Source organism: Pomacea canaliculata, linkage group LG2 (genome assembly GCF_003073045.1).
Source record: "Pomacea canaliculata isolate SZHN2017 linkage group LG2, ASM307304v1, whole genome shotgun sequence".
NCBI lineage: Eukaryota > Metazoa > Mollusca > Gastropoda > Architaenioglossa > Ampullariidae > Pomacea > Pomacea canaliculata.
Window position 1 is genome coordinate 31,973,385 of NC_037591.1, and position 11,103 is coordinate 31,984,487.

Sequence of the window (11,103 nt, forward strand, 5' to 3'; positions counted from 1 at the left end):
CGTCAGTCTGTCTTCCTTTGCTCCTATGTACCTATGCGTTTGTACACAAAACCAAGCAAGAAAGAAGAGTGAGAGAGACAAGGGGAGAGTTTTTCTCCTTTTATTTGTTCCTTGCTAGTGCGGCAGCACCATAGCACCTCGTGCACAAGTGACTAGAGTTGTTTACAAAGGGAGAACGCCTGGACTGGCCTTTGGCTTCAATTCAGGTCTTCCATTACACTGTTTGTTCGGATGTCTTCCCAGCTACTCCCGGCTAGGATTATGCAAGTCATCTACCCGTCAACTAGAATAACCTTTCGCCTATAAATGGGACGAATTTCAGTGTTAACATCACCGCTCTTCACAACTGACGTACTTACAGGTAAGAAGTATATATACTTCAATGTCCAATCCATCAAATTTGTACAGAAAGCAAACACGAGAGAATGCAAAGTACGTACTTGTGGCTGGCCTGCTGTCAAACATTTTTTAAAAGGACATCTGCTTAAAAAAGTAATACACTGAGGTTAATTCAATGCAATATAATGCAATGTTGGCGTTGCCATGTATGATGATCGACAAACACCGGGTTTGATTTGAAAAGAAAGGCTAGACGAACCGAGTTTTTTGAATGTTAGTGTTTTAAAGAGAGCGGCACAGGTAAGACTATGTTAAAGGGTGTTTTAATAGTTTATTCTGAGTTTTAAATTTTGAAAAGATAAGCATTCAAACCCGGTTTAAAGATTATTATAAAGCGACTTCTGTATAACCTACTATTCATGATTTAATCACTGATAAAATAAAATCCGTGCAACATCTGATGTGATCTCACATAGGATAAGCTATTTTAAATTTTAAGAGGTCCATTGCGTCCTACATATTCACTCTCTAAACGGATTTCTAAATTTCTCAGTGTACATTCATCGACAAAGAAGAATTAACCAACTTTGGCCGCAAATGTCGCCATTACTGTGTGTGGCTTTGCTGCTCACGGTGACATGTCATGGCGATACACAGCAGACGTCGCTTCCGGTTGTCCAGACTCGGCTGGGAGCAATCAGCGGAAGGATGCTGACTGCCAAGAACGGGAGACAATACGAAGCTTTCCGAGGCATTCCGTACGCCAAGCCACCTGTAGGAGACCTGCGCTTCTCTAAGCCCCAGCCTCAGCCTCCTTTTGACCAGGGACGATTTGATGCCAGCGAGTTTGGAAAAATGTGTTGGCAGCAACTCTCGGACCCGGGGAATGTTGACGTGTCCACAATGAGCGAGGATTGTCTTTCCCTCAACATTTTCAGACCTGTGGCAACATCCACTGGATCTTCCCAAAGGTAAACCTGAGATTCAACTGGTTGCCTGATGTATTTCTAATTTCTCTTGTTTCAAAATAAAAAGGAAGTATTAAAAAGTGACTTACGTGTGAGAATGTGTTTGAGAAAGTACAGCATTAATCACGGCTACACAGATCGAACTATTTTCATTTTCAGAGATTTGCTGCCAGTGTTTGTTTTTATTTACGGGGGAGCATTTGTGAGGGGCAGCTCTTCGGTGTTTGATCCCAGTCAGCTTGTAACGGAAGGAAACTTCATCACAGTAACACTTAACTACCGTCTGGGCGCCATTGGATTCCTCAGCACAGGAGATTCAAGACTTGCGGGCAACTACGGTCTGTGGGACCAGCAACTAGCCATCACGTGGGTCAAGAACAACATCCAAGCGTTTGGGGGTGACCCTGGTCACATGACAATTGGGGGACAATCGGCGGGGGCTGTGAGTGTGTCTTTCCACACCTTGTCTTCTTTCTCAAAGGGACTTTTCAGCAAAGCAATAATGCAGAGCGGTTCCGCCACATCGACAGGTGCGTTGCAGAGAGAACCTCTACAGAACTTGCTCAACTTGGCTCGTGATGTCAGCTGTCCACTTCCTGGCTCATCGCTACCCTCCGGCGCTGTTTCATCGGACCAGGACCTGTTGAACTGTTTGAGGAAAGTGTCCCCTCAGGAACTTATGACTGTACGGAACGCAGGTAAAACACTGGCGGTGTCAGCAATACAAATTGTCTTCGCGCCGAGTGTGGATGGAGAGATAGTTGCCAAAGACCCTGCTGATATGATAAAAGAAAAGGAATATCTCACACAGGTGTGTAAAACTAATATCTTTATCAGGGCTTCTGCTTACGCAAAAAATTGCGTACAGTACGCATTAATAGTTCGGAGGACCCCTTCAATTTTCGTCAATGGGGTCCCCTCCAAAGTTGGGCGAAGAACAGGGACCCCTTAAAAATCTGAAGAAGGGGTCCCTGGGACCCCAAAGAATTTAGCCTTAGCAGAAGCCCTGTTTTATTTTCTCTTCGTCACTACGTTTTTTCAAGGGTTCTAGGGGAAGCATAAGTATAATTATATAAGATAGCGCGCGCACACACACACACAGAGAAAGAGAGCCACACATGCATAATAAGCGAGCAAATACACCTAAACATCATTATCTTTGACATCTATGTTTTGTCATAGAAAGAGCGATGTAAAACTAGATTGACAAATTTGCTTTACAAACAGATCGGATTCTATGAGCGAGACTACCTGAGTGGATGTGTCAACAACGAAGGAGCTTTTTTCTATAGACAAGTACAAGCACTGACGGTAACCAAAGCTTTTTCTTGATATATTTTTTTTCAACAGGTAAATTCTTTTTGCGCATTTGTAATGTACCAGTCTGCTTTCTTTGAAGTGTTATATCTCCTGATGCAGGTACCCGAGCAGACGACTACTAGCCTCATTCTCGAATATCTGATAGACAAGAAAAGCTACAGAAACATTCACATAAAAAATTTGTTAATAAAGCAAGCTTTTCAGCCTGTTTCTAAAATGTTTGATTAAAGTTTGTTGTCAAAAGTCTTTCTGAAATTTATTTTTTTATTTCAAGTCATTGTTTAGAAAAAAGTTTTGATTTTTTCCAACTATCCAGGGTAACGTGTCATACATCACCAACCCTGATCTCTACGACCGAGACCTCGTCCCTTTTTTGATAGAATCAAGGTTTGGAAGAAGTTCATCATCAGCGGAAGAAGTGTTGAAATTCTTTTACACCTTCCCAAGATATCCAGGTGAGCATTATTAGATTTCGCCATGTGTTCTTTGATGAGTGTGCTGTACTCGACCAACACACTTTTTACAAGTCATTATATTACTTGACTTTTCATTAAGAAGTCAGATACTTCCATTCTTTTATACTTTTACTTTTAGAACACGTGACAGCAAAAAAGAACTGTTTTTAAATACATCTGGAATAATATTAGGAACTATGTACAGTTGTTCACTCAAGATGCACTATGTCTATCAATCAATTGGATCCTTTTCTAATTCCCATCTCATAGGTTACCTCCATGATTCCACCTTTGTTTACTTGTCTGCAGTTCGTCTCGTCTTTCTTTGATGTCTTGCTACGGAAAATCTGTTAACAAACGACGATAACCACGAACTTTTTTCTATCGATTGCTAACTTTGCCGTCCTTCTTGTCACGTGACACACTCGACTGATGGCATCTGTCTTACCACAGGCACTACACAGCTGGACCTGAAGTCGGTGCTCGACACAGTAGGAGATGCGCTTTTCTACGTTCCGGTCATCGAATTCGCTCGCGCTGTGGCCCGAGGTCAAAGGTCAGATCGTAGAAATCTCGTCTACTTATTCGAACACTACCCTGCCTTTGACGTCATAGGGGACCTTGGCACTCCCCATGGAGGGGACTTAATCTACGAGTTCGACTTGAATCGTCCGTTCATTGGAAATGCCAGCCTTTGGACGAGCGAGGATGAACATCTGCGCAACGTGTTCATCTCAACGATCTCAGGCTTCGTAAAGACAGGGTGAGATCAAGATGTCCTCAGAGGGAAAAGACTGGTACTCTACGTCCTTAGGTTTAGGATGAAGTGACAGTTATAAATATGTCTCTATTTTATCAAGCTATTGTTTTACCGAATATTATAACATTTGAGAGAGTTTAAGTGTAAACTCTTGCTCTTTAATGAACAGAAATAATTTCTTGTTACATAATAGGTGATATAGGTAAAAGTAGTCCCCTAGCCTTTTGACAGTTGGGAAGTGTGAGGTGTTAACGATATTAATTTTTCTTTAAGTCAGCTTTTTTGAGAGTGGTGCTCATCTCCTCTTCCTATCAACAAGACAATATGTACACCTAAAAAACTTCATTGTATTTTCTGTAGATACAATCGACGTCTATGCTACTGAGATAACAAAACCTTTTTTATCTTCTTTCAATTTTCCCATTTTTTCTTCTTCCCTTTTCAAATACATTTTTGTGTAAGTAGTTGTGTACGAGCTAGGTACTTATCTTCTAAGCCAGCTGGTACCTAAAATCATCCATGCTCACCATTGCTGCCTTTCAGGAACCCAGTGACACAACTCCAGAGTTATCTACAAGACAGATGGAGAGATTTCGACCTCAGTGATGAAAGCTATTTGTCCATAAAGTCTGACTCCTTGATGCTGCAAAATCATCTTCATGCAACAACAGCCTCAGTTTGGATTGACCTCCTTCCAGCTCTACTTGATCCAGTTTCATTTCTGAGAAATTCTTCCTCGACTCACGTGCCAACACTGTCAGAATTAATAGGTTAATGTGCATCACCTGAACCCAATGAACCTCTTCTTAGTCTAAAGTGAAACAAATAAGAAATAAATTCCTCTAAATTTTCCGAGTTTTATATCTCTATCTCGGTATAAGTATAAAAGTAATAAAATTAGTTTATTAATCATCTTTACAGTGTTACATTAATCTGTTTTTTCCTCCTCCATTTAGTCTGTGTTGTATGTGTCTGCCTATTGTCCCTATGCCTGTTTTAGATGATACATATGTGATTATTTATTATTGACATCAAATATTTTATTTTCCAACACTCAATTCAACCTTTAGATCATTACACCCTCACCACGCAGCAACAATATACCAAAGTTTAGAACACTACATGGCTTGAGATGCAGGAGAGAACGTGTGAAAATCGTCAAGGCAATTGGTATAAGACAACCTCAAAAATTAATTATTATTATTAATTAAAAATAATTTATTTCCCCCACGAAATGCATTTCAATCAAACTATCATACTTATCTGTAATGAAAAATAAGGCACCCATTGATCTATTGTCTCAAATCTGACATTGTTAAAGGCTGCAGTATACGAGGAACGCTTAAACGAAGCTAAAAAGGCGTTGACAGTTGACACAACAACAATTGCACCTTTGTTACGGGGTAAAACATTAGAAGTTGGCCTCTTTCTAAACGTCAGGTGACCATGCAGTAAAATGCTCAGTTGTATCTCACAAAAAGGTTTTATACACTCAATAACATAAAAAAGTCACTAAAGTTTCCACATTTCCCTATCGTCCCTTATGAACAACACACTAGAAAAATCTTGTCTCTATTTCATATGAAAACGAGGTCGGATAAAATTGTAAATTTTACTCTTTCAAAACAATGAAACAAGTATTCCTGCTGAAAGAACTCAATAACTGACTCAAAGATTTCTTAAGCTGTTCGAAATCATGTGTGTACACTGAAAGTAACAAGCTGTTTTCTAAAATATCACACGAAAACTTTACTCTAACATTCCCCCTCGAACTAACAAGGCCAGAGCCGTGTCACGTGTTCCTACTCGCGTCCTAGAAAGAACCTAAGTTCAACGTTGTTTAAAGTATATCACTCCGCCGCCTACTAGTAAGCCACAGTGGGCTGTCTGAGCAGGCTCATAGGAGAGCTGGTGAGACGACTTGCACACAGAACCCTTCACAAGGATCATACAAATCGACTGGGTCTCACCTAAAAAAGCTGACAGCACAAACTGCACAGAAAATCTGTCAAGATGTTACTTTACCTCCTTGTTGTTGTTAGTATGCTCAGCGTCACACCCACACGTTCCCAGATCACATCGACGACATCTCCGCTTCCGGTTGTCCAGACTCAGCTGGGAGCAATCAGCGGAAGGATGCTGACTGCCAAGAACGGGAGACAATACGAAGCTTTCCGAGGCATTCCGTACGCCAGGCCACCTGTAGGAGACCTGCGCTTCTCGAAGCCCCAACCTCATCCTGCTTTTGACCAGGGACGCTTTGATGCTGGAGAATTTGGAAACGTTTGTTGGCAGAAATCCACAAGTATGTCACAGGCCACTGGGTGGATAATGAGTGAGGACTGTCTCTTTCTCAATGTCTTTAGGTCGTCTGGTACCTCACGACGGTAAGACATTTGATAGCCCAAAAATCCTTATAAAATCTTTGCGTTTTGTTTTCATGGTGCTTTTTTATATTCATGATAAACTTTAACGCTTTCCTTAAAGAAATAATAAAATTTTATATTTTTAATATGTAACTATGTTATGTAAGAAGATACCCCTACAAATATTTTCAAATGTGTATAACTTCTGTCATAGGATAAAGTTATGCTATGTCAGTAGGTATCCTACACGTGTTCTTGAGTTCGTTTATGCTGTTTCACAGGATAAAGATCACGCGCACATCAAAATAGGCCACTCACTCAATCACTCTCTCACTCCATCCATCCTACCACACCCTGATAAACTGAGATAACTCAGCGACATTTCATCTTCTTTAGAAAGTAAATCCTGCAGCTAAAGACAGAGCATTCTTTCTTTCAGGAACTTGCTTCCAGTATTTGTTTTCATTCATGGCGGAGCCTTTTTAGGAGGCAGTTCTGACATACACATTGTTGGAGGGCTTGTAACCAAAAGCAGCAGCATCGTCGTGACATTGAACTACCGCCTTGGTGCCCTCGGCTTCCTCAGCACGGGCGACCCGACGCTTCCTGGTAACTACGGCCTGTGGGACCAGCACCTGGCCATCCAGTGGGTCAGGGAAAACATTCAAGCTTTCAACGGGGACCCTGACAAGATCACCATCGGGGGCGAGTCAGCGGGGTCAGCCAGCGTTGCGTACCAGACCTTAACGCCTTTGTCACGAGGGCTGTTCTCCAGAGCCATCCTGCAGAGCGGCACCGCCACGTCGTCATGGGCGCTCCAGAGAAAGCCGCTGGACCAGGCACAGAAGCTGGCACTCAACCTCACCTGTCCGTCTCCACGCTCTACCACAAGCACCGGGGATGCAGCAATCAACGCAGATTTTCTGTCCTGTGTGAGGAGGGCGTCCCCTCAACAAATCATTTTAGCCTCATCTCAGGAGACAACCTTAGCAAGGGCAGCTCTGGACTTTGTGTTTGTACCAACAGTGGATGGTGAATTTGTGATGAAAAACCCTGCAGACATGTTGACCGACACTGAATATCTACAACAGGTATTCTCATATAATCGTCTCATAATAATTGTATTTGCATTTGATGAAAATATTCGAATTCAATTGCTAAAAGCTTTATTTCTTTTACTTTCTATTTTGGTTAATTTTGGTGAAGCAAATAATAAAATGCTTGTCCTACTTGAATGAAGGAACAAAGGCTTACAGATGCTGAATTTCAAGAAAAAAGACTATTGCAGTACAGTTTTAAAACTGTTAATATGTTCATTGTCCGCCCACTCATTGTTCCGAAATACATATCAATTACATTTATTTATGTAGCCAGTTAAAATCTTATCTATTTCTTACTACTTACTTGTGACATGTTCACTGACATCTCGTGTAGATCGGGTTCTACGACAGAGACTACCTCAGTGGTTGCGTCAACAACGAAGGAGGGCTACTCTCCTCTCTGGTGCTGCAGTTTATGGTAACTCGGATTGTGATTATTAAGTCTGTTTCTAGTGTGATGATCATCAAACTATGATCTAGTGTATAATTTCTAATTAAATGGGCGATCTCGACTTTGGCAATCCGTTTGCCATTTCACTTACAGTGTGATGTAGAAACACGGAGTCTTACCTATTCTGTCTCCACATCAAAGACACACCATAGTTTGATTCTGTTATCTTATTTAATCTCTCCTCAAACCAACAATACCTGCCTCGTTCATTGCAATATTGTTAGGGACTTTTTATTTAAATGAGGTGCCATGTACTTCTCTTTCTCATATACTAAAATTAGAAATGTCCCCCCAAAAAAGTACAAACTCAGTGCACTTGTACTATTTATTAAAATGCTGATAATGATACACCAGCGTAAAAGCTCACCTGAAATGATCTTTCTGGTCCTACTTTTTTATGCTTTTGTGTAAAATGACTCGTTAACAGAGATTACTTACTTTCACTGGGCTCTTATCTTGTACTTATTTAACGAATGTTTTCGCTTGTCACGGACGCCGTCTCTCACTCTCGAGCAACACACACACACACACGACGTCTGTACGCGTTCTTTCACACACAAAACAACGATTGCATGAGGCTGTCTACATGAGGTTAATAAGTTACTGAATGTCTCAGGATTTCACAAACACAGTTATCCGTATATACAGAGACCTACAGATCTCTGGTATATACAATGTTTACAATCCGGGGCCTTCCCCGATCAATTTTACTTAAATAACTCTTAATCTTAATTCTTATCTAGTTAATAATGTACAGCAGTCATTTAGTACTGTACTCACAGTTCTGTTCGTCCACACACAGTTCCAATTTTATTCTCTCATTTACATTTTCTTGGCGACAAGAAGCCCACTGTACACACGGTCGACACACTGTTGGTTGTTTCACCGAAGGCGACAAGATTAGATCTAGACGAATCCTCGATCATAAGAGCGCTACCTACCACAACTATCCGTACACAGAGGAAAAAAGAAACCTTGGCTAGGCAAGGAATCACTTCTAGTTTCTACAAGAACATCAACACTCAACCAACATCCTTCCTCTCACATGTCCGCCAATGCCGTCTGCTTCTCAATATTTTTCGCTAGAGTTATCTCCCTTCCCTGGCTGACACTCTCACTCATCGAGACATGTTATCCACCATTGTAATTTACAGCGAAAGGATTAAACTAGCTTTAAAACATGATCCGTGACATCGCTCTGGTAAGCATTTAACAAGATCGTACATGGAAGAAACCATTGTTGTTGCTGTTTCTGTGATACAGCCCAACGACTCAGTGATACTGAAAGAAGAATTCTATGACCTTGACCTCGTGCCCCTTCTGATAGAACAGAAGTTTGGAAATACCTCAGCAGTTGTGGAAGAAGTGGTCAGGTTTTTCTATACTTACCCGAGATATTCAGGTATGTAGTTAAAAAGTAGTAATCCACCCACTCACGTGTGTGCATACACATGTCCGAGCAGAAACATACACTTAAGTTATTCGTCCTATGTTCTGTCTACATGTGATGATATAACGATTAAATTTTGAATAAAAATTGCAACCGTCGGTTTTACATTATGATTAATATAAAAAAGTACTTGCTTTCTCTACAACTGATAATAGAGACGTAAGAAGGTAAAATAACTTTTATGTACTGTACTTCTCACTCACCTTTTTTGACCACATATTTGTGAAAAATTCCCCTAAACACTTTCGTGCCATGAAATGCATTATCAAACTGACGATTTGTATTTCAAAGGACTCTGAGGATCATCGGCAGCACAGCAAGGTTGTGCAACATAATCTCATATTGTTAAATGTTATGGAGCATTTCAGTTAGAGTGGTGCATCCAACTTTATCTCAGAAATGCTCCTTCTAAGAAGTAACATAGTCCTTTAGCTTGCAAAAATCTCTGTGGTAACAGGCAGCCGGACGCTGGACAAGAGACAAGTACTTGACACTGCAGGAGATCCTGGTTTCTACGTGCCACTCACAGAATTCGCACGCGCTGTTGCCAGAGGTCGAAGTTCAGCGCGAAGAAACCTAGTGTACCTTTTTGAGCACTACCCCACTTATTTCTCAGATGGATACCTGGGTACACCACACGGGTATGACCTGATGTACGAGTTTGACATTGATTGGTTTGTACTCAACACTAGTCTCTGGACTGCTGATGATGACCACCTTCGTGAAGTCTTCATGTCGGTGATCCTGGATTTTGTGAAATCAGGGTAAGATGTCACTCTCTGTCTAGAATATTACTTTTGATTACTTACAAATGTCAGTTCTCATTTTTTTCACTCAGCTTTTAATGATACAGCACCACTGCAGATATTGTATTCATCTGGAGAGGAGCAGTCAAGCATTTCATTTCCATTTGAACCGTACCTCCAGTCACTATATGTGAATATCAGCTACTGTAAAGAAACCAAGACTTTCTAGCAAAGGATGTCATGCATTGTCAAAATTTAATTCTTGTTAGTCAGTAATTATGAGGAAACGTTTTATGGAATAATATGTGATTCACATTTTTTTTACAAACTTACTTCTAAAGCTTATATGTGGTCTATGAATACAGCTATCGTGCAAATAATATGACTGTATCTATAGTTTTGTTTCAATGACAGAAATCCCCAGGTCTTACTTTCATCATCCTTACAAGATGGGTGGACGGACTTCAACCTCATCGACGAGAGTTATCTGTCCATTAAAGCCAACTCCTCATCAATACAGCATCATATCCGCCCACACGAGACCTCGCTGTGGCTCGACCTACTTCCAACTCTCCTGGACCCAGCGTTTGACCAGACAAACCACTCGACATCCCATCTGCCGACTTTGTCCGAGTTGATAGGCTGACCATATCACCAGAAAAAGCTGTAACCATTGTGTAATTAGTGTTTTGTGTCATGATGAGTGTTAAATATTGTTTGTTAGGGACTCAGTAATGAAGTAATAAAAAACTTATTATGTCGCTAATGGACTCACAACCTTTTGCTTCACAATCTTACATTATGCGAGTTTCTGCACTACAATTCTGTACTATACTACAAGCTTCCAAACCACCTGGATGATGAGCATGATGATAATCATGATGTTGAACTTTATGGAGGTCAGCCAGCTTTAAGTGCAACAACAAAACAAGACTCCCTTGTTCACATATCCCTCTCTTAAAGCTTTCATACTTGATGGTAAAGTTCAATTTATTTTATGCAGAATTTCAGTGTTACAATTAAGGCAAAGCTATTACAGATTAGACAGATGTGGGAAGAGAATGATCCCAGAATACTATCTGAGTAGTGTTCAAACAAAACAAACTTTCTGCGCTTTGAGACTGGTACTACAAATGTGGACAGATGTG

The 11,103-nt window shown here is 40.8% G+C and overlaps 2 protein-coding genes across 2 annotated transcripts in view; both read left to right on the plus strand.

Moving 5' to 3' along the window:
• The window catches only part of LOC112555799 (neuroligin 4-like), a 41,007-nt gene continuing 29,904 nt past the window's right edge, over positions 1-11,103 (plus strand). The window contains exons 1-12 of the mRNA XM_025224320.1: positions 1-361; positions 893-1,310; positions 1,467-2,118; positions 2,535-2,618; positions 2,944-3,082; positions 3,536-3,845; positions 4,386-4,612; positions 4,843-4,853; positions 5,164-5,277; positions 5,829-6,229; positions 6,648-7,299; positions 7,643-7,726. Coding sequence (XP_025080105.1) covers positions 307-361; positions 893-1,310; positions 1,467-2,118; positions 2,535-2,618; positions 2,944-3,082; positions 3,536-3,845; positions 4,386-4,612; positions 4,843-4,853; positions 5,164-5,277; positions 5,829-6,229; positions 6,648-7,299; positions 7,643-7,726 — 3,147 coding nt within the window. The 5' untranslated portion in view covers positions 1-306. The remainder of the gene's footprint in view (positions 362-892; positions 1,311-1,466; positions 2,119-2,534; positions 2,619-2,943; positions 3,083-3,535; positions 3,846-4,385; positions 4,613-4,842; positions 4,854-5,163; positions 5,278-5,828; positions 6,230-6,647; positions 7,300-7,642; positions 7,727-11,103) is intronic.
• On the plus strand, positions 8,836-10,712 carry LOC112557590. The gene is made up of 3 exons (XM_025227549.1): positions 8,836-9,161; positions 9,667-9,973; positions 10,370-10,712. Exons 1-3 carry the CDS (start codon positions 8,984-8,986, stop codon positions 10,599-10,601), a joined length of 717 nt encoding a protein of 238 aa, XP_025083334.1. The 5' UTR covers positions 8,836-8,983; the 3' UTR covers positions 10,602-10,712.

Coding starts and splice junctions, on each gene's coding strand:
- LOC112557590 (XM_025227549.1), top strand. CDS start 8,984: ATGGAAGAAACCATTGTTGTTGCTGTTTCTGTGATACAGCCCAACGAC. Junction 9,162..9,666: donor TACTTACCCGAGATATTCAG/GTATGTAGTTAA, acceptor CTGTGGTAACAG/GCAGCCGGACGCTGGACAAG. Junction 9,974..10,369: donor CTGGATTTTGTGAAATCAGG/GTAAGATGTCAC, acceptor TTTCAATGACAG/AAATCCCCAGGTCTTACTTT.